Source organism: Vanellus vanellus, assembly GCF_965231255.1.
Source record: "Vanellus vanellus genome assembly, chromosome: 4".
NCBI lineage: Eukaryota > Metazoa > Chordata > Aves > Charadriiformes > Charadriidae > Vanellus > Vanellus vanellus.
The window spans coordinates 63669633-63693941 of NC_138909.1; the positions used below are offsets into that span (position 1 = coordinate 63669633).

General features: G+C 37.7%; 1 protein-coding gene across 1 annotated transcript; it reads right to left on the reverse strand.

Moving 5' to 3' along the window:
- On the reverse strand, positions 1 to 23613 carry SEPSECS (Sep (O-phosphoserine) tRNA:Sec (selenocysteine) tRNA synthase). Its single transcript, XM_082482667.1, has 11 exons — positions 23497 to 23613; positions 21984 to 22138; positions 19650 to 19768; positions 19407 to 19565; positions 16614 to 16767; positions 13160 to 13262; positions 10719 to 10848; positions 10500 to 10591; positions 3113 to 3206; positions 2380 to 2470; positions 1 to 374 (listed from the first exon to the last, which is right to left on the reverse strand). The coding sequence occupies exons 1-11, from the start codon at positions 23608 to 23610 to the stop codon at positions 110 to 112; spliced, it is 1476 nt and encodes a 491-aa protein (XP_082338793.1). The 5' UTR covers positions 23611 to 23613; the 3' UTR covers positions 1 to 109.
- Between the last annotated feature and the right edge of the window lie 696 nt (positions 23614 to 24309).

A 24309-nucleotide genomic window follows, 5' to 3' on the forward strand; every position in this document is an offset into this window, starting at 1 on the left:
ACCCAAGTATTTTTTCAGATCAGGAATAAATTTCCTCCTCTGCAGATTCACAATACTAACCCAATACAAACCTGACATACGTCAAACAAAAGCGCATCTTCCCATGTTACTAAATCTGTATCTTCTGGTCTTCAAGTTGTTCTGTGCCTGTATTAGAATTACTTATTTCATTTGCACTTTTTTCTTTCTTTGATTCTTTTGTAGAAGTCTTCAAACACTTGTCGAGTCTTTTTAGGAATACATCTACATCTTGCTTTTTAATTCCAATTGCTGAGGCAGCATTGAGATAAGCACAGGGATAGTCATTTGAATGTGACATAAAGCCTTTAAAAGTGTAGTTATTCACTGTTTGTACAGACCCGCAGGGAACAACCCTGAAACAAACAAAATTGTGATTCAGTTAAAGATGCCTTGGATATTTTATGTGTTACCTTATGATGAACATGTCTACACAAGTTTCTAGACACTGTAATATCTGCTAACTCTAATCAACGTAAGCAGGCTCAGATCGGGCACTCTCCAAGTTAGTGCACAAGCATCACTATGAGTGCCAGTAGCAGCAGATCCTGAATTAGTTCAAGTCTGTGTGCATATGTATATGTCCCTTCCCGTATTCAGTTGAATTATTAAGGTCTTCATTACTGGTATTTATGAGCTCCTCAGTGTGTGTGGGGGGAAGACATCTGCAGCAAACTGTCCTATTCCATAACAAGCCCTAACCACCTGACCTGCTCTGTCTCTGACCTGGGCCTGTTCACCCCTCCTTAGGGAATGCGGTGATCCTGAGCTCCCCGGGATCACAGTGTTTGACAGCAGCCTTAGTGCAGATATCTGCTTGGCATAGTGTACTGCAGTACAAAATGTCTGGGTTCAAGTGATTCAGAGGGCTCAGGATCCCAAATTCCTCCTACCCATTCCTCTCTATTGCACCTCCCTTTCCCCCCGTCCTATGATGTTAACCTCATATTCATTCCCGCCTTGTAGTGGATAATTTTTTGTCACCGCTTTTACCTTTTCCTAATACTAAACCCCTCTACCTATTACATCCTGTTTCTCAGCACTTTCAGTAGATACCCATTCCCTGATAAATCAAGACCCTAATCCACATCCTTACTTGTTAAAGAAAGAACTCGCCTTGTGGTTATAGTTAAAGCCTACACAAGCAGTTAACACCAATCAATTGATAAGAATTTACTACCTCTATAGAGGCATTCCCTGCAGTTCATAAAAGAAACTGCTTTCAGACAAATGCCACTAGGATTAGCAGATCTTTCCTCCGCCCAAGTGTGCAGACTACAGGTTATGCAAAAGCCTGTACGCTAGTGAAGTAGGGAGTTGCTATTCCTCCTACCGGCATTCAGCACATCCATAACATTTAAAATTTGTTGAAATGCCAGGTCAAACAGTGTATATGCTACAAAATAATTACTTGCTTACGTAAAAACAGGAAAAACCTGAAACCTTTGTGTCAGGCAAAGAATTGGAGAGTTTTAACTTCAAAAATTGAACCTCTTGAACCATTTCAGCCAAAGATGGCTGAAATTGCAGGACAAGCCAAGGTTAGGACAGGCAAATTAAAAAGAGTATCTAACTACAGTACATATAGATTTACTGTCATTCATCTGTGCAGGAAGTGGAATAATCCAAGCTAATGAAGCATATCTTCTGATGTGGAAACATTCAGCTCTGCTACAAAAAAATGACATTAAGTCTATGGCAGAAGTTAGTATGGCAGCAGTAATATTCAGATTAAGCAATCCTGCCAAAACAAATTTTAAATCATTTTTTTCTTCTAAAAGGTTTAAACCAAAACCATTAAAAATTATTTGGCTTGCATTTTCACATACCAGTGTCTCTAAGAATAAATTTAGCTCAGACTGGCTTAGGTTGTAGATCTAAAAGAATTTATTATAATTTTTTTTTTAAACACAATTAGTTCCGGAAAGCAAGATTTTCTTCCATATGACAAAAAGCTATGTAGGGTATTAAAAGCTAATTCCCCTGACATCCAGCACAACCATATTTGTGCTGCAATAAACAAAACAAAGATCTTACCTAAGTAGCTTACAACTTAACCATAAGATCAGGCAACAGCTGGAAACTAAATGAAACCAAGGGGTACTAGAGAATAATGACACTAAATTAAATGGGCATAGATTATCTATTCAGCCTACCCAAGCTAACAAAGAGGGCCTCATTGCTAACTTAGGCAGGTAGACGTTATTAGTAGATAACAGTGATAAAGAAGGCTGTATTACTCTCTGACTCATTATTGTCAGACTGTAATATGCAATCATGAGAAAACTGGTACAAAACAGGGTTTCATGAAATATATGCTAATACAACCCCCCAAATTTTTCAAATTCATAGCATCCGCACCTTGCTCCAGAAACTTGTCTTGTGAAAAGCATAGATCCAAGCTGAGTAACAGCAGCGTCATTATTTTCATCTAGATTCTGCAGTGACATGGCTAAAGTAACAAAAGGTCAGGTTAAAACTACTACAAAGCTGCTTTTTCTCCAAAAAAGAACAACAGAGGACAAGCTGTTGTCCAGCAATAAAAATCTAGCCAAATATTTGTGTTCAGATATAAAGAAAAAAAAAGAAATACGAACACTACATTTCATAATTTGTAATTTTCCCACGATCTGTCATAGATTACTTCTTTGTACGTAAGGCAAATTCTGCCCAGGCAGGCAATATTACTTTCATGTTCAGCAGAATTTTTGGCTAGAACAAATACCTTGAGTAAGAATCCCATGATCTCTTTTACAGCACTATAAGATGATGGGTAAAATAATTATACTCTAATTTATTTTTAAATCTACTTCTTTATAAAGTATTACTACATGCTAACATGCTTCCACCCACCTTGATTACAATAAATGTATGTTGGACAAGAGCAATTTTGTAAAAAAATGAAGGGCCCGTGTCACTACTCTACTTTTATAGTAGGTTAACTTATTGGGTTCAATGGTTTCATATCAGCCCCAGAACAATTTAATGGGATGTGCTGAACAATGTTTAACATATAGGAACTGTATGTGAAAGTGCATTATGACTGCACAGTATATTGGATTTTTTTTTAAAAAAGATAAAAAACAACAATTACCTAAGGAAATGGGATTATGTGGTGTGTCTAACAGTCTCTCATTGTGGTTATCCGCCAGCTTCTTAAGCTCACTTGAAAGATAGGAAAACATCTCCTGGAAAAAAAGCATGCAATATTTTTGTTATTAGCTATCAAACAGAGAAAATGGTACCTATTTCACAAAACTGTTAAGTCTCCATTATATCCTACAGGTGTCCAGCTCTTTTCGTGTGTACCAAGTAAGTGAACCAGACAATTCTCTGAAATCATTCTATAAAGGAACAGCTCCTGAACACTGTTCTTCCCCCTCAAGCTGGTACAAAGCGATCTGGTCTAATCTATATGCTTGGGATGTCGGTCATTCTCTCTGTGGCCCTAAAATGTAGGGAGGTAAAATCTTGAAGAGACTCCCACTGCACAGCAGGCCCTACCCCAGCCCACTCCTGCCAGAGCTTCCCCCCACCCTAGCCCCCTGAGCCACAGAGAAAGAACTGTTTCCATTGCAGATGGCCACGTTATGGCAAATTGCTCCTTACTTTGTTTTCTCTCTATGAATACATTCCAGACTAGAAGTAGTGCATTTTGGTACCATGTATCACACAGTCACAATTACCACTGGTGCACAGAGTTCTTTGTCATGAGAATGGCAATCAGTCTCTTAAGGAGAAGGCTATAAGTACTCATTTGAATGCATTTTGTTTCACACAATATATACCCTCCTGAAAACTCAGCTCTATTGCGTACCCAGTCCTCTTCCTGGGACCGACCCCTCCTGTTCAAGCCTATTAAAAGAATGGAGATATCCAAATTTCTGCTATCACTTAATTAGATTGCACCTTTATTGTGGAAGTCCCATAAAGCTGAGATTCATAAATGTTTTGGCTCAGATACAAGTCACACTGCACATAAGAGTCTGCTTTTCTTACTTCATCCCTATTTTATTTCCTCCCTGTTCCCCAGTAGAAATCTATGATAATTACTCATTGTTGTCCTCAGTTTAATATCTTCCTCTTCACATATCAGCTCAAAACACTTATGGACAGAGTGAGAATAAACACTATTCTTCTTATTGGATCTTTTGGCTTCTTTTCCATCCTTTTTAATCATAGTTTTACGTTGGAAGGGACCTTGAAGATCAAGTTCCAACGCCCCTGCCATGGGCAGGGACACCGCCCACTAGACCAGGTTGCTCAAAGCCCCATCCAACCTGGCCTTGAACACCTCCAGGGTTAAACACCTCCTAATGCTTAGTATCTCATAAAAGCTAGCAAAGAGATACAGATACTGGGTAGTCTTTTTAAAAGATACTAAACACACCAGATTTTTTTATTCTTTCTGGTCATAAAGATTATGCTGCTCATCTGCTTCAATGTGACTGCCTGTTTCAGCATCCTCATCAATTTCTGGACCTGACAAGTGATTTTTCATTCTTTAAATAGAGTTGCCTCTTCTGTTTGTAGACCAGTATCCTGTTCTGACCTGTGCACTCTGACAGATACAAATTATAGCTCGTGATCAAAATTATGTTTTGGAGCAGAATCTCCCAAAGGTCTTATGAAACCAAATGAGCTGTATGGTAGCTAAGTTAGAATGTTACAGCTGCTTTTCTTGAGCCATTGCAGTGAACCCAGTCTCGCTTCATAAGTGACCAAATGAACACAGCTCCTGACCTGTTCGTCCTAAAACCATAGAATGAATTCAGCCAGAGAGGAAAAAGTACCATGTTACTGTCTAAATGAATTAGGCGATTGATTCAACTATCAACAAGAGCATAAAGCTTCTGTAACAGAACAACAACAACAACAATCTTTGGAGGCATCTATTAATTATTGGAACTTGAAATCTGTGGAAAATCACTCTTATTTTTCAGAGGCATTTGTAAATCAAGTGATTCTATCCATCAGTTTATTTACAGCTCACTTGCAGAAGTTGAAAAACATTCCCGTTTAAAATGTTGAGACATTTTTGCCTTCCTTCTGGTCCCTAACTGAACGTAAACACATTACTCATTTATTATTTGCTTTCCACAATAAGCATCACCAACATGTTAGGCATTTTATTAGTATTTTTTTGGAATCCAAATCAAATTAATTTGTGCTCCCTCTGCTGGCTATTTATTTCTACAACTGAAGCAAAATATTACAGAAATATACATAAATTGCATCTACTATGGAGATATTATTGGTAAAATTAGTACTGAGAAAAACCTGTGCTGGAACAGGAACAAATTTCCAAATAATTAATTTTTGTGTGTTGTACCCAGGGAATTCTCTATTTTCTCTCTTCCAGTATTCATTATTGAAAGGACTACAAGTTGGTGTAACCACTTACCCACTATATAAATGTATTAAATTAAATGAAGATTAAATGCCTAGGTTACTAGATGAGTCTTTACATATATCGGAATTTGTTAAAACAAGGGAGAATGTAAAGATGGCAAAAAAAAAAAATCCAAGTATGTATGTTCATCAGTTTGACTGAAGCTACCTGAACACAAATTCAAAACTTCTTATTTTTATGAACGGCATTATTTTGCATCTTTCCATTGGAAGCCCTCTAGATATTTTATAGTTTCAGAAGTTAAGTGGTTTGTTGCAAAATAGTTTAACAGCCTTTCCAAAAAAAGGAAAAAAGCAATATTTTCATGAGGTCAAATCTATAACCAACCTCTATTATAAAATACTTCTATTATGCAAAAAATTTATAAGCACCCTAAGCAATTATATACAAATGAGCTCTTACATAATTGATTTTCTGTGGTAGGCACTCAAGGTTTCTCCAATGAAGCTAACTATTATGCTAAAGTTGCACTGAACAACCCAAGCACTAAATGTCAGTTAAGTTTCATTATTTAATTCACTCTTGCCCCTTAGAGACATATCCCAAACCTCACTAGGCTAGTGAAATGAATGCTAAACTATGTGAAAACATCTACTTCCACATACGTATACAAAAATATTTTCAAGAATTTTTGTAACAATTTAAAAAATATTTGAATCATCTCTATTTATATTATAAACCTATTTTTTAATAGAACCTACACTACTATGGGTGACTTTCATTTGTTGCTCCATTGTCATAGGCACTGTTCTTCCAAATGAAAATAACTAGGGGGAAACAAGTAAGGAAAAAGCCAGTAACTCCAGAGAAAAAGCAGAAGATGGGGGTACTAAATGTGCCATTAGTCCCATACCAGGTGACAGAGAGACAACTGATGAAGGCCAGAAAACTTTTTGTGCATGGCTGAAACTATCCTAGCTGGTTCTAACCACCCATCTTGCTTACGCTCCAAATCTGTAACACTCTGCCTTCCTCCCTGTTTCACTCCCACCTGAAAAGACAAGTTGTCTTTAGAGAACAGCCATATAGCAGTTTATGGCGCTGAAGAAGACACTGTAGAAGAGTAATTTTACAACATTTTTGCACTAGATGCAGACTGCCAACTCTCATACACTGTACCTGAGACTGATCCGGTCCCACCTTCAATTACTTTGCAGCAGCAGCTGTTTATAATGCAACCATCACAGCCTCTGTTCTGCTTTGAGTGTTAGGCTGCCCCGCTGCATCTGATCAGTGATCTGATCAGCCCCCTTGGCACACCACTGCACGCAAAGACAGGCTGCAGTGCTGAGCACAGAGACCTGTTGGTATGTGCCCCAGAGAGCCCCAGTAGAAGGCTTACTTTCTTGAAATGCAGCCAAACACATGACAGAAACTGTACATGTACGATACCTACATATACCACATACCCCCATATACAGATTCTCTTGCATTGCAACATCAAGAATTTTGTTCTGAATTAACGACCTAATGGAAAAATTTAAAAATATTAAATTAATTACAGAACCTTTAAGTCTTTATAGAATATAAAAGTAATCTAACAAACCGCCCAGGAGGTCTTGGCAACTTGACATGGTAACATTAACGCTGACAATCACCACACATTTTTTTTTTAAACGTCTTTGTTAATAACATGGATCAACACATTTTTCTCTTCAGCACTTCCAAGACCTTGAGATGAAGCTTCTTGTGGGCCATACCTCTCCAATACATGCTTTGAGTACACAGGCCTTCCATTCATACTTGGCACTTGTCTAACTACACAACACCATTTAAGATAACAATTACATTCAGTTAAACTACGTTGCCTCCCTCCACTCTAAAATTTGAATAATGGTTCCACATATTTCGCATGAGGAAAATCCTGCAATAGCCCCACCTTTGACAAACTACAGTGTAGGAAACTGACTAGACCAAAAAATAAGTAACATCTGTCTTGTAAGAATACTTGATTTTTTACATTTTCAATATCCAGCATTAAATGGCTTTTCTCTTATTCTTATATTCAATAGTAAGTAGAGCAGCAATATAAACTCACACTGAACTGTACAAATAATTTATTCCTATCAGAATAATTACATCAATGATAAACCATGACATGTAAGCCCAGTATTTTACTGAATTGTAAAAACCAAACTATTTCCTCCCACTCAGTGTGATTTTAAATATTTTAGATACATACTCCATAAGGACATAAAAATTACTCCAGTTAATCACTCTTAGAAAGTATACAAACAGATGGATACAGATATAAAAAGCTCCAGCTCCATCACATCCCAAGTAAATCAGAATTATCTTGAACATTAGATTGTTAAGAAAAGTCTAATGGGTAAATTTGCAACTGCTGAAAACAAAATGAAGCCATCACCTCTTCAATAATATCACTGTAATAATTAGTTAAATGGACCACATTGGAAAATAGTTAACAGGTATTAAACCTGATATGTAGGCTCCTGAATGTAAACCCTGAATGTAAAACTCTCCATCAATTCTGACGTGACAATTGAAATCTACTGTTTATGCTATTATACAGTGTAACCACTATATTTGCTGCACGGGGCCTGGTTCAGACACACAAATACTTACACGAAAATAGAGAGTTTTAAAACCTGGCAATGCAGAATATGGGACACAACATAACCTGTACTGAGGAAATCATAGGAGTTGCTACAAAAGCATAACCTTTACATATTATGAGTTCTTTAAGAGCAAGGATATTAACAAATTTGACTATGGATCAGCTGTCATTACCTGCATTACAAAAAGACCTAGAAGCTCCTACTGATACCAGAAAACCACTGTTCTAAACACCACATAAACATACAAAAAGGAATACTGAAAATTTAGAACAAGTGAGAAAATGTTACTGTTGGTAGTCTTTTTCCATCCTTTCTCTGGAAACATGAAGGCTAAATACGGCTATTGAAAACATTCCTTCTTAAGATTTCACATATGGCCACCTTTATTCAGACACTTGGACAGCACACGTGTGCTACTCCCTTGCTCTTCTGTCCTCAGATCGATTGCACCATTTCACTCCTTCATATCATAACATATAATCTCATGCTTTTGCACAATTGCACACTCCACAACTGCCAGCTTGTCAGAAAATCCCACTCTGTGGACATGCTCCTTTCCCTCATATAATCTCTCCCCTTCCTATATTGAATGGATCATCTGTGTAAAAGAAAAACTGGGCAGACTTTTTCTTTCCTTGGTTGTGTGAGATTAATCTCTTCTCAGTAATATTCTGGTCTTTCTGGCTTGAGCTCAAATAACCTGAAGTAACACCCATGTGAATAAAGAAAAAAGAGAAAGAAAAAAAAATACTTGAAGTTTTTTATAGCTGACTTTTTGTGTGAGTAGGTGTAGCTGCACCAATATAGAAAGGAGTACTCAATGTCAAGCTATAAATAGCTCCTGCTGGGAGCCTAATAGCTCTGCCTCTGCTTTCACAGAGCACAGGCAATAAACTATCACTCTTAAATTTTTACAATTCAGGAACAAACAGATTTAAGCAAAAAAAGGTTTCTATTTCTATTTCTACAGCAAATCCAATAAAAAACATATTTATGCCATATATAAGGCTGCATTTATAGAGTATACTCACATTTGAAATAAAAAGACCTGAATTTGTAAAAATATAATGCTTTATTCACTGTAGAATTCTACTTCCAAGAAAGTGACATGATTCAAGATATACAGCTATTCATTAAGACATTTTATTTATGAAAGAATTATTATTTATGACTTGGAGAATATTTATACTGCCAATTATGTATTTGCTACCAGCGTAAATCTAACATCAGCTTTGCAGAAGACACAATAAATTCACTTGAGGTTCTTTTGGAGATGAGAGTGAAGGGGGAAAAAGTACGATTTGCTTTTAATGAAGACACAAGCTGTACATGGCACTACATACAACAATCCAGAAAAAAATGTTAGAAACTGTATTGCAATAGTGGCAAAAGTGGTAACTGCTTTCAGTGTTTTAAGCGCCTTGTTTTCATTTTAGTCGCACAGATCAGTTCTTAGTTATTGTATAGCCACCAAGCTGGTTTGATTTTCTGTAGTCTAGTTATTCCTATGGGACCTCAATTCCAGTGCAGAATTTCTGGATGCCTCTACAAGCAGCTAGAAACAAGTCACAGCATCCAGCACTATTGCCCTGCCAGGTAATCAGAGGCAGCAGCAAGCTGTCAGCAGGAAACAATTGGAGCGTAGTTTCTAAATACAATAATGGAATAAATCATGCATGATTTAAAACTATTAACTTAACAGTACTTAATTCACAGAATTTCCTTACCTAAAACCCTCTACAAAAAGATTCCTCTGTGTTAATATATTAAGATAGCAAAATCAGGCCTGTATTGTGTCTAGAATCAAGGACAACTCAAGATGTACAGGTTCCAACCTCAGACCACTTCAATGTTTGTGCAATGCAGTTATACCCAACATAAAACATATAGTCTGTGAGAGGCAGAGAAGAAACCTAGCTCTGTATCTAGATGAATACCTTAAATAACAGTATTTTTTTCTTTCGGTGGACACACACAGTATTTATAACCTAACCATAAGCTGTGATTCTCCAGAGAACATGGTACACAAACAATTAAACATTATCCTAGCATGAAGGCACAATAGGGCCAAATGAAGAAGAGCAGAGACCCCTGGGTTACCTCTGAGTATCCAATCGCATGCTTTTGTCCTGGAAGCAGCGTGACCATGATAACACAACAGAGTACGACTCAGATTAAGCTTTTGTGGGCAAAATTCTACTGTATTAGTCACACTTTTACAACAACAAATATGAAACCTGTACAAGATACTGCAGGACCTCATTTTAGCTTTCTGGTTTGGAAAACAACATGGAAATCATGCTTACTCATGAGCACCATTTAGCCAAGAAGCAATTATATCATACTGCCTTTCCAGATTCAGAGCTGTGAGCTCAGAGGTTGTTCAATGGCTTTCTAGACAAAAACTGGATTTACTACACAAAGCAGTTTTGCAACAAGATTTTGTTAACAGCTGACTTCAAGAACGTGCTGCTTGCCAAAAAGCTTACCTTTCTCTCTTTCAGTAACTGTTTGTAGCCACTGGTGCCTAGAGACAGAAGCGTAATGAGGACATCTAAGGAAGGAGACGCAGATGCTCTTCCTGAAAAAAAAAAAATAAAAAATTTACAGATATAATTGGCAAAAATAAATTTTATGTGAAAGAAAGCTGATCATCAATTTTTCTACAGTTATTTGGTATGGATGAAATCAGTCCATGAACTACTTACCTGGATACATTTTGCTGATCTCCTGAATGAAGGACGCATTGAAGCCAGCAATGATAGCACCACCTACTGGAACCATAAAATTTTTGTCCAAGCTCTGAACAAAGGCATCTATTCTGCCTACTCGAGCACCCTTTATCAAAAAGGAACAAACAAAAAACCATACACAGCATACATCAGGAAAAAGGAAACATGTGCTGGCATCATAATTACATAATGTAACTGAAATAAATATAATTCCTGAAACTCTCTCAGATATTGTATTTGTAATGAAAAATTAAAAATTATAATATTACTTTTTTGTAGCATTGCTCACTATTATTACCATTTTCTGCTTGCATAGTACCTTAAAAATTCCTATTTTGCTATGATTTAAAATACTGATTTTAGTTTCTGCAAGTCTAAATGTAGCTTATTTTCAACAACAACCAAAAAGAAAACCCTGGGAAAGTAACGGGAATTATACAGTTAAAACTATCCAGCCCAAAACATTTCACAGATTCTCACAGTAAAGGGCTACAGGTTAATGCTTCATTAGCAAAGAAGATGATTTTTCTTGATACATGTTTTAATGCAAATTTATACAAGTCAGCTGTGACAGCATTCCTCCATTTAAGGCTGCTTGCAAAATCAAGATTCAGGTAACTTCCTATAGCAGATTTCCCCCCTTCCCAGAAAACAAAACATCCTTATATGTAGCCACTCAGATATTTTTAAAGAGAAAAACGTAGATTGTGCAGTACATCTTCAATTTGAGTAATATGCTACCGTGAACTGTACAATTAAAAAGTAAGCAGCACAACAGAACCTGAAAAGTATATTAAAGAACATAGATATTAAAGTATATTCAAATACATACATATTAAAGTACAACATATTTAAACCAAGAAATAGAAACAGAGTTAACAGCTATGGCAAAAATAGTGAAAAAAGCAGATCCAACTAAAACAAAACTATTATTTCTATGTTTTAATAGCTTAGTGCATGGGAGATGGGAAGAACCACTCCAATTTTGTCAGCTTTTTGCTGGGAAGATGAATGCCAGCAGCTATCATTTGATTTAATTGACAGGAGACCACCAGAGGAAAAGCATGACAAATGAAATGGTCTCAAAAGCTCTTTCCTCTGATATTCTTGCAAGTTCTGTTCACACTGTGCTCAGCATGTACATATTCCTAAGTATTCATTAATAACTACTTCTCATAGACAGTACATTTTCTATCACAGGAAATACATTTTTGTAAATAAATGTAAAACAAATCAGAACTCAAATGTATACATTTGCATAACCAAAACCCAAATAAACAGAAAAACCCCAAACAACTTATCAAGAAGCCAAGAAATAACAGAAAGGAACACAGTAACAGTTCTATTTGTAGCTTTGTAGTCTGAAATGATTATCATTAAATACATTTCATGCAGTAAAACTCAGCAATTCCACAGCCCCCTTCATGTCAGAATTTCACTAAACTTGTGCAAGGTAAATACAATAAACATGTAAAAAGTACATCACAAATAAAGCATATGCTATTTTCTGTTTCACATATCACTTCAAGTTTTGTCAGATTCCTTCAGTCTCTCAGAATTTAGAAATGACAACATGAGATTCTTGTCATAATTATATATCAAGTTGGTCTGTGCCCAGTTAATAACATAATGTTATTATGACAATATTAATTTCATATTAATTATGAATATTAATGTCATATTAATATGACAAAAATGGCCAGCGTATTTTAAATGCATAGTAGTTCAGGATCCCCTGGATCCTGTTACAAAAATATCCCCCTATTATTTTCATAAAGGCAACAGAGAGAAAAGAGAAACAGTGAAGAAACAGTGCATGTACACTGCAATAAGCAAAAATGCAGGAATTCTAAGTTTCACGGGTGATCTTAGCTATTAAGCAACCTTCTTTTCAAACTAAACAGGAACAGAAATTAAACTTGTTTGAACACAACATTGAACTCGACCCAGTTTCCTCTGTCATTCTCTGTGGCAACAATACTTTAACAGTGACATCTATCAAGTGTTGCTGTAGAATCTTGTCCCTACAATTGAAAGTCTCTAACTCACATTCTGTTGAAGGCTTAATCCCTATTCGAGTATGATCTATTATTTTATTTTTAGTTAATAAGTTTATGAAACATTTTAAGAGATCTTATTAAGGACATTTTTCCATTATGAAAGACACTTGAACATAAGCAAAATCTGAATAAATTTGGGTTTAATACATAAAATGCACATAATAGAAATAACAGATACTATTTTTAAGTTCTATTTCCCTCAGCTCCACTTTCTCAGAAAATTGTTCAAATATCAGACATGCTCGGGATTAGTCTCAAAGATGTGAAAAACCCAATAAAATCTGCTAGTGTTGTCTACAATCAGAGATTTACATATACTTGTTTAAAAAAATAGTGTTTGAAATTCACAGCTCCTACCTGCTGGATAAGATGCATACATTTTGAAGACTGAACTCCATATGCATTGTTGACAATATGGGGAATGTCATAATTTGCACAAATCACAGCCAGTTCCTCCAGCCTATGAGCATAAAATTGTAATTTAGAGAAGCATTGATAACTGTAACTCATGTTACAAATCAGACCATTAAAAGACTGAAAGTTCTACAAGGAGGTCAGAATGAGAAAAACTTTTTTGACTAGTACCTCAAGACGACACTTGTCACTTTAAGCTATAAAGGTTAAGAAAAAAAATCTGTTAGCTTTTACATATATGTCAAATTGATGACCCGGGCTGAAATTTTTCATGCTTCACAGAATTTCACCTGGAAACCAGTAAATAGATCCCAAATCATTCTGCTTCAGATATAAGCATTTTTTAAATACTACTTTAACGATAACTATCAGAGCTTTAGCTAGTCACAACTTTTTTTTCCTTTTCTTCTAATATTCAACCTGAAAATGGCCTAATGGAAGTTTCAAGATGTGTCTTGTGAATCAAAAGCATCATTTCACAGGAAGTTTTTACATGCTTCTGTTTATTTCAAAGAACTAATATTTCAGCCCTTTGGCTGAAATCTTACTTGCGTATTTCAGATAAACTGATTAACAGAAGAGATACTCTTCAAAGGAATGGAGAGCCCTAAAACATCTGAATGCAGAGATCAACAAATCAAAACTTTGTTCAACTGTTTACTCAGAAATAAAGACAACTCTTCACTTGCCTTTAGAAATCCCTGAAATCACAGTAGGCTCAGCCTGGATTGATTTCTCAATCAAACTAGGATTTATGTGGGTGCATAGTTCATTTTGGCTAAGGATCTTCAGCATTGTAAACACACATGTACTTAGTACACTTTTTTGAAGCACTCCAGTCACGCTCTATTCTTAAAACCTCCTTGATTTTCCCCACATTTGTGAATATATTTTAGAAATAGAATCAATTTGAAAAAAATAAGGTAATATATAATAATTTAAAGTGATTATAAAGGTAACATTATTTAAAAAAAAAATCAGTAAACTCTAAACCTCCGATGCATTTTTACTCTAACTCCTTCTGTACAGCCTCTCACTGTAATTTACTGACATTCATATAAAATGTGACAGAGTATGAAAACATTTTCCAAGAGGTGACATTCCTGTGCATTCTATTTCTATTACATTGCCTAGTGTTGTTTTGTAACACAAAATTCAGCTGCAAACCTCAGATTAAATTTTCAGAACCTGAATCCTTAGGAAAACATCATCATGACTGTATTATTCCTAAAAAAAATAACAAGTATTTCATGATTAGGAAACACCAGTAGTATAATGTACGTGTTGATCTTCTGCAGTCAAGATACTCGTCAGGAGCTGCATGTGCAATAATTTTTCACATTTATCAACATCCTGAATCCTGAACTATGCAACATTAACAGAATACTTCAGGAAACATAACACTACACAGGGCAAAGTTTTTGCCTTCTGATCTGCTGATCTTAATCAGGCTCATTCCTCACCTTCCACAGAGACTCGGAGGAAAACAGTTCCCCTCTCGCACACTTCTGTTCAAGTGCAGGTAGAGAATTTCACCAAACTTGAAACATAGAGGGTGTACTGCTGCATATGTTTGTCTTTCTTACCTCCTGAGACTTAAAGGAGCAATAAGCTAGCTTCTATAAGTACTGAAAACAGAAAAGTCTCTTTACTTTTCATAAAAATATTCTGTTGAACAATTAGATCCATATTACAACACAGGATGAGAATGCTACAGTTTGAAAAGCATATGGGAAGCAAACAATCGCACACAGCACTTGTCTGCTTCCAAGGCTTAAAATGAACTATTAGAAGTGCTGCTAGTCATATCAGAAAAATAAAGCATTAATATAAGTATGGCTACCACTCGAGTTCTTAAAAGTCACAAATAGGACTTAGAGAAATATTTTCCAATTTATTCTTTCTCTCCTGCTTGTGAAAGTTCATAAAAAGAAAACTTTCCTCTTTCTGCTAATATTGAAGTAGTAAGATACAGAGTTCTGCTAAGTACATAAACTAACCAAAAAATACACTTTTTTTTCTTTTAGTTCTCTTCCAAATACAGTAGTTTTAGAGACGAGTCCCAGCAACAGCAGGTAAAAGACCAAGAACTGATGTCTCTCCGAGGAAGGGGATGTATACACTACTGAATTATTCCCATAAAGTTAAATAATACCTCAAAGTTAAGCTATAGGTAACACAGGCATAAAACCCTTACTCTGACCTTTTAACAGTCCTAAGCCACTTAAAATTTTAAAACACCACCACCACAACTAAACAAAGCGTTACAAATGCAAGATATTTAAAACCAGACATTTAGAATGGTACGCTCCAGAAATGCTGTACGGGATTTTCCTTCCTGTAGGAAGATGAATGTTATGGCCTTCAATAAGTGACAGTATCATTTAAATAGAAAGTGCCTTCAAATCCTTCTGTATCTGTGGTATATCATAACACAGTGCCACCACCTAATAATTCATCTCTTAGTTGCAGAGAACAAAACAATCACATGTCAAAAAGAGGAGGCAGATAAGGAAAAGATTCATTTACCCAAGCTATAAAATAGACCATTCAATTTTGATAGCTGTGATTTAAGTTAGCCAATAAATCTGCAAGTCTACTTCAAGCGATGTTCATAGCATTCTGACAGAATTATATAGTTTTAACTTCCCTCTAGCAACTGGGTTAACCTATGATAAATACTGTTTTTTTTTTTAAAGGTAGGAAAACAGAGTGAAACATATCTTTACTTGCCATGTTGCAGGGTCAATAATGTTTCTTTCCTACACTTGCAAATATTCAACTAAATTTTCCAGATAATGTAGTAATTAACAAAAAAGCATGCACTGCAGAGGAACTCTAAACATAAGTCTTTTCAATTTTGTGATAAATTAAAAACAGTTGAAATGGAACAACTGAGACACTACATTTAAAAACATGTAAAAAAAGATATCTTACTAATATCTTGTACTTCAATGTACTACTTACAAGCCCATAAAATATAACTGTTCAATTGTAAAACCTAAGGAATTTGCTCCTTGATACTTATTTTCCTAAGCAAATAGACAAACCAGGTTTTGCAAGTAGCAATGGTGCTCATTTTGGACAAATGACTCAATATACCAAGTACATTAGGCAATTCTACTCCAACATGTCATTTTCAGATTGAGAAGTTTTTCAAGTATTTCATAACCAAGCTACACATTGAAATAATACACTTTTTAAAAATATACTTTTTGGGAAGTGGAACATTGTTTCAGCCTGCCATTTTCCTTCAACAAGGGGATTAAAGTATCTTTACCAATTGTTGGCGGTAATTAAGCAAATTCGGAAGATGGACATCAAAAACATGGAGGGGTTTTTTGTTTGTTTGTTTTTTACAGTAACAAATAACACACTTTTTAAGAAGACTACTTACCTATCAGGCACCCTTGGAGCAAAGCAAGATGTTGTAGAATGCACACAAAGAATATTTTCAGCACCAAGAGTCTTGATTTTAGCCTCTACTGCTTCGATGTCTGTCCGTAGCTCATCGCCTTCTAATACATTTTCTATCACCACAGGCTCAAAACCTGATCAAAAAAAGCAAGACTTGAATGTGTATCATCAAATCTCTGACTAATTGTGGGATTTTAGTTCCAGTATAAATCTGAAAAATCTTCTTGCTTCTGTTGTTTTAACAAATTCTTTCAGATTTGAATTAAGAACACACATATAAATTGGTTTCTTGTACAATGTCCATATCGCTAAAAACTATAATAATATTCTTGTTAAATACTGGACTCAAGACAAAAGCTTACCTTACATTCTTTGCATACAACAGCAACAGGTTTGAAGATTGCTTTAAAAACAGATTAACTTCTTCCCTCCCAATTAAAGTGTTTGAATGGCATTCTTGTAAAACATTAGCATACTAAAACAGCCTCTCTAAAAAGGGATGCCATTATTATATTTATTATATTGCAATGCAATAATGATTATTATGAATTGGCTTTCATCATAAGCCTCTGCCTTAGTTAATCTATCAACTTCCAAACTACTTCTTAAAAGACAAAAACGTCCACATTTGACTTCATTTTGAAAGTGAACTTTCTTATATCAAAATCCAAGCTATTTCCCAAGTCTTTTATTTTATTTTTTTAAGTTTCCACTTTAAGATTGTATTTAAGATGCACAACAGCTGAACCTTGTAAGGTTGTTTCTCAAGGACACGTATGAAAAATGTTTGAAAAAAGGAAGTTATCCCCTTCTTCTAAATGCTGGAATGTTTCCAGTTTTGGAATGGGCTGCTCAGGAGGGAAGTTGAAAAACCAGAGAAGGTCCATCAGAGGGCTACCAAGATGGGCGCAGTATAGCACACACAGCTTAGAAAGAAAGGGTGCAAGAGCTAGCCTTGTCAAGCCTGAAGATGCTAAGAAGAATATCTAGTAGCAGCCCTCAACCATCTGAAAGGGAATTACAAAGACAAGAGAGACGAACTCGTCTTGGTAGGACATAGTAAAGAGGCAACAGCAACAAATTTTGGCTTGAGAGGTTCAAAATAAACAGCAAGAAAAACATTTTTTTTTCATTCAGAGGACAGCACAGCACTGGTACTGCTATCCAGAGAGATTGTCGAATCTCCATCCTCAAAGACTTTCAAGATTCAGCTAGACAAAGGCATGGCTGACCTAACCCAGTGCTTAAAGAATTTTCTTTTTTAAAGAGGAAGCCTGCTGTGGTAGTTGCTCAAATCTCTAGGTTATAAGTAAATCAGAAGGTGGTGGTTTGTTTTTTTTTTTTTTTAAATAAAGCACTGGAAACCATATACGCCCTTCCCCAAACAGGTGTGGCATGGCAGCAACATCATGCTAGCTGAAGTGACTATTATTTTCTTAAAAAAGAGAAATGTTCAGTTTACCGAATGAAAGTAAAGGAGAAGGGGGGGGGTGGGAATTAGGATTGATTTCCCAAGCAGTGTAACATGGCAGCAGCTATGTGAGTGTTTCCCTCATGGCTTAACACTGACATATAAAGCTCAAACTCTACAGAAGAACTTGGACTAGAGTGATGTATTGACACTGTTAGTCCTAGTCTGTTTTCAATTAGTGATCCAGAAAACAGAAATGGCATTTAATAGACAGTTGTTAGATATCTGATACCTGCTTGTCTCGTATTTTTAGTTTATAAACTGGCATGTTTAGTTGATAAACATTACTTAATTTTGTGATAGCTGTCTTAACTATTCAAAAAATTAACAGATCAATTATATTTCCTCACAACTTTCTCCATTATAGACTTAAATTCCTTGGCTTGATGTTCTAAATTGAGCATAATATTCTGAAAACACTCCCACTTTCTTTATATACATGCTCTATTTGTTCTGATCCGATTCCTTTCAAACACCTCTGCACCTTACCTGGACAGAATCCAGTCCCTGGTTCCAATTGTTTAGTCACTTCTATCTAATGATTCTTCTATGCAAAAAATAAATGTGTCCTAAGCACTAGGACCAGAATCTATGCCACCACCCGCTGGTTCCAGCACTGAGCTGGAAAATTATGGTCTCCCTTACTTAGCCTTTCCTTGATCCCATGCAGGGGATCAAGGGGATCCCATCTGCAGGAAGGGACAGCTTCAGTGCAGGGGTAGACTTGAACCCTTAGCTTACTTATAGACTGGTAAACAAGGAATTCCATTTGAAAGAAATTAAGGTTTAGACTAAGAAAGGCTCCAAACTCATCTCCTGAGTGAGCGGAGTAACACTGCAAGATTAAAAACAAATAGGGCAACTAACACTTCCCATGTTCTAAAAGAAAAGAATGGGCAAATCAGACAGCTTGTCACCTCTGATAACAATTCCTAGGACACATATGCTTTTCACATAAATCTAAGAGAGATTTGAACCATGAACCTTGGTTTTACATAATTCTCAGGACAGCGGCATCTCACTCAGAATGAACTGTAACTTCCTTAGTATTGTGTTTGCTATTGACTACTTTATACACCTCTGTACCTCAGTATACGCCTACGTTTTACAAGACATTAGGAAGAAAACTCATATGTGTAATTTCATATTAGAAATCAGGAGTGTACAAATAAAGCACTTAGCACTACTATGCATTAGGCTTTTCCTGGATCTTACTGCAAGCATATGAATTAATCATTCTGCTAGATGAAGTTTTGTATCTGTCAGAAGAACACTCTGTGTAATCAGTCAGCTCCTTCTTACCTGCAGTTATCATTGATTTAAAGCAAGATTTCTGGTCTATACGTGGCCAGATAATGTATTTTGCCTTTGGTCTCTTGTGCCGCAATGTTAAAAAACACAGAGTTAGACTCATGCCAGTTGCCATAGGAACCACAAAGCAATTGGTCACTGTCCGGACACCTGCACATAAAAAGCAAGTCAGAAATGAACATAAAAAAACCCATGACATGCCCCCACAAAGGATATTTTCAGATTTACACCTACCAGCCAGCTTTATAATATCCAGAACTACTGAATTAGTAAGTTTGTTCAGAAGGCTAGATCCTGCAGCTTTAGGCTGGACTGCAGAAATATCACCCGACCTTCCAATTCCATGGATCAACCTAAATAAAAAAAGGTTGAAAACATACACCAAGTTCTTTCACATCCCAAAGCAATAGTTCTTGCTGACTGAAGAGAATTTAATTTGACAATTGTGGAAAATGCTGTACCCGATGCAACATCGGTATCTGCTGTAATGAGTTCCATTATAACAAACTACATATATTTGTATGAAACTGTCATTTTTACTTTTTTTTTTTTTTAATAGTAGATTTAACAATGTTCCAGTATGCAAGTAAAAACTTTGAGAAGACCCATAGTAGCAACACTTTTAGCGTCTGGCAGGCTTCCTTTTAAGTGCACCTCAGCACTTCTTGATGTCTAGTGAATTAGCATTATAAATGCCAACATGTTCAGACCCACAAGTCCAAGGAAAACAAAGATCAGTTGCCTATAGTGTAGCATAACATAGGCATAGTGTTATTATACAGATATTCCCCTGATAAATGCTTCATCTCCATAAGGCAAAGAATAATATATACTGTGACAAAATGTTTTGAAAGAGAGTTAGGTCAATGTATCACTTTGCCATTCTTTTTTAACACATTCACTTCATCTACCTCATTCTACTATTCAATATTATGGATCATGCAATACCATCTCTCTCTGCATTCTGTTTATAAATTGTGCTTATAAACATTCAATATTATTTAGCACCTTTCAGGAGTGGAGGGTCCTGAAACTATGTATAAAATAAAAGCTTACAGAACTTGCTTTACCCATGGCTGAAATGCAGCAGCTGCTCAAGTAAGCTAGTAACAATACATATCTATTTATGGCTTTAATTCTATTTTGTCTTGGGAATAGAGTAAAATGCAGTCTGATGAGTGTATGGAATTCAGAACTTCTTGGAGCACAGTTTTACAGCTTAATTTTTTTCCCCATTTCAAGCTATAAGTTGAAATCAACAACAGCTTGATAATTAATTGAAACTCGTGCATAATCCTCACTCCATCAAAAATATTGTCTTCCCTCGTTCCTGCTGCTACATTCTTAATAGCTTTCTCATACTACTACTTTTTCTTTTCTGCACATACATACTCCTTCCTAAGGAGCAATCCTCCCTAAGACTGGCCCTGAGAATTCATTAAGCTGAAAGACATCTTGAGAGCCATCTCCTGCTACCTCCATCACTCCCAAAGTTACCTGTAAAACTTATTGCAGAAATAAGTGGAGCGGAGGATGCCTCTATGCCTTTCCTTGCTATTGATGACACTCATAGGTAAAGGTGACATGCCAGGTGACAGAGCTGTATCAGACCAACAGCAGCTAAATGCCAGCCCAGGCTCTCTCTGGCCAGAAGCTGGGCGTGCTTTCTCCAGCATTGACAGAAAGCAATACTTCCTTGGATTCTCTCCCCACTGTGACCCTCTACCTCCCTCACCACACATATCCTAGAGAGCAGTACGTAAAACACTTTCTTAATTAATTTCTCATGGTACTGTAGGACTTACGAAAGCCATTAAGCCCAAGTAATTTAACTCCCGTATGGTAAAGCTTACTAAATTTTTGGTCTCTAATATGCTTTTGTGTTAATCTTTCAAGGGGAAACATTCCAGGAAATGTCACTTTGTTTCATTCCTGTTATACAAAACATCACAGCAAGGTATCCCACAGAACTCTACGCAGCAAAAAAAAGGACATCTTTATAAAGAAATTGACGCAGAGCCTCTAGAATTATGGCATCCAGCATACTCATCAAGTGTCAGAAGGGCTGCAATCTATTAAAATGCTCTTCTTGTCTTTATAGATCTGCTTATTTCATATAGAATCTATTACAGACTGACTGGCTTTTCATGTGCATATCAACTAATCACATTATATAAAGACTAATGAATATAACAAAATACAAATAGCTGTTCACTAGGAATGTTTGCTACTTTACAAGCAGCGGTAGTTTTTAATAATATACAGACAAAAAACTGGATGGTGTTAAAAAAGGCAAGTAATGCATGGATCATTTTAAAACAGGAAGATCTCTGCTTCCCTTGCACGCAGTCAACTCAACATCTTAAGCCTCTACCAGTTCAGTATACAGGACATATCCCTGACAAAAGATTTTTGTTTCATTCAAGACTTCCCAATGAGTTATTAATGAAAATTCAACACAGAAAGTTGCATCAATTCAATATTGCATTATATTGTTTTTCTCAAATGCTATCAAGGTCTCATATAAGAAGATACAAACAAATAATTCAAATTGCCAATAATTTGTACCTGTAATGCCTTCGGGCAACGAGTCCTGACGCCACTCTTCCTTCCCTCTCACCCACACCACAGTTGCCCAGAAAGTTATTGCTATCCATTATAGCAAGTTCATGAAGAAACAGTTCAATGGTGCTTTCATCCCATCCATCTTCAGGACATTTTCCCTTAACAATAATAATATAAAGGTAACTACCAAACTTGGAAACTAAAAATGAACATAACTGTATGCAACTTGTTTGATTAACGTTACCCTTCTTTACCATGCTGAACAGTAGTTTGTATTTTGATTATGTTGGTTTATATTATCTAATGCTATGAACCTGTATTCAGAGAAAAGTTAAATGATGATTTTTCCATAGATTAAATGCAATTACATTGGTGTATCCTGATATTAAAATAGTCAGGATGTTTTTCACTTTCAAGTGTTCTTTAAGGTACACATAAAACCACTGCAGCCCATACATGTTAATTACTCCTTAGAATACTATAGATTATTTGATCTATTCTCTAGACAAGAACCTACTACTACAGGAATTCAACAGAGAGAACTGGAAGAAAGTGAGATAATTGGGTATTATAGAACCAAAAATACTAATTATGAGCAGAAGGGAAATACAGTTTCACTTGTAACACATCTTTCTAGCTGCATATTTTCCTTTCTAGTTATTTTCTAATAGGTAAGGAAACCATTTACAGAATATAACGTGTCAAAACTTGCAGCCAGAGACATGCCCTTTCTTGTGCTCTACTGTGTAAAGAACTACACTCATGTTTGCAATTTGCAGAAGAGACCCTCAGAGGAAAGGCACTCATAAACCCATGAAGCATTACTATAGCAGCTCAGCAGTCCAGAGGATCTTTTAATATGTCCCAATAGCAGTAAAACCCACTCACTTCTGAAGTGTGGTAGGAAAATTAAGTTTGAAACAGTGGATAACGTAACTAAGGATATTCAAGAACTGAAACGTTTGAGAATTCATTGCTAATGATTTCTGTATATTGGAGACAGAGAAATATACTGTTTTGGCACCTTGTAAGTATTATTTTTTTACCTCATGTAACCAAACGTTTGTATATTATTGCTTAAAAAAAAAATAAATTCTTTAAGGGTTTGCTGGGCCTTTCTCAGCAAACGCACAACCTAAAGCAATCACTTTTTACTCCCAAACGTGCTCTTTCCTTGTGGGGCTCCGTAAGGGCTCTGCCATTACGGCAAACCGAGCCGAGCTCTCCCGGCCCACCTCGCCCGGGCCGCGCCGCTGCCTACCGGCACGGCGGGTTACACAGGGCCGGAGCGGTTCCCGGGTCTCGGCGGGGCCCGGCAGGCCTGCGCCCCTCACGGGGCTGTGCGGTGGACGCCGCGGCCGTGCTCGGTCCGGGCGAAGAACAGGCGGGGGCAGCTCTCTGGCGGGGCCCACGCCCGCGGGCGGCTCAGCGCTACTGCTCCCCCTTTACCCCGCTCCACGGCGCCGGTGCTGAGCGGGGCCGAGCGGGGCCGGCCCGGCGGAGCGGCCCCGCTTACCTGCTCCAGCAGGGCCCGCAGCCGCAGCTCGTGCGCCCGCCGGCCCTGCGCCCCCTGGCGCACGTAGGCCGCCGTCACCAGCCGCTCGCTAGAGCCGAAGTTTTCCGCGTTCATGGCCGAGGGGCTACCGGCGGCTGCAGCTCCTGCCGCCACTCGCCCTCAGCTCCAACGCGGAGAGACCAACAAACACAGCCACCCGCAAGCCCCTCCGTCGCCGCCGCCAAAGAAGGCGCGGAGGCAGCGCGCATGCGCCGTAGAGAAGAGCCAGCGCCCCTCCCCTCAGGGAGGCCGGGCCGCGCCCTCCCCACCGCCGCCCTGCTGAGGGCAGCCCCCTCTGAAGCCGCCTCCGCCCGGCGCAGACAACGGGAGGCGTGGGCCTCAGGGCGGAGCGCTGAGACTCCCCTGCTCGAGGTGGAGAGGCTGCACGGGGCCGCGGCGGCCTTTGCGCGGTGCTGCCGTGGGCGCGGTGTGTGTACGTATCTCCGTTTTCCGCGCTCGGGGTGAGCCCTCAACAAGCAGTGCGGGCTCCCGCGGCGTCCCTCCGTGAGGAGGTGGGGGAGGAGCTCACCAGAAACCGGATTTCTCGGCTGTGAAGAACCTGTTCGTAGAGTTTAGCGTTATACTGTTGAGAAACGGCCACGTACCTTCCCTTCAGGTTCCTGTCAGGGTGAGGGCCTTCCGCGCTCCTCGCTGCGTTGGTTGTGTGACGGCCGGCAGCACATAACGGCAGCCGGCTGGCTTGGTGCCCGGCCTACCCGTCCTGGCTGTGGAGGCCATGCAAAAACTGGGTTATAGGGAGAGAGGTGCTCTACT

Excerpts from the sequence above, each read along its gene's own strand:
- SEPSECS (XM_082482667.1), bottom strand. The coding sequence starts at position 23,610 with ATGAACGCGGAAAACTTCGGCTCTAGCGAGCGGCTGGTGACGGCGGCC. Across the intron at positions 19,566-19,649 it reads GGATATTATAAAGCTGGCTG|GTGTCCGGACAGTGACCAAT; the intron begins GTAGGTGTAAAT and ends TTTTATGTGCAG. Across the intron at positions 10,849-13,159 it reads GTATGCATCTTATCCAGCAG|GGTGCTCGAGTAGGCAGAAT; the intron begins GTAGGAGCTGTG and ends TTTTTGATAAAG.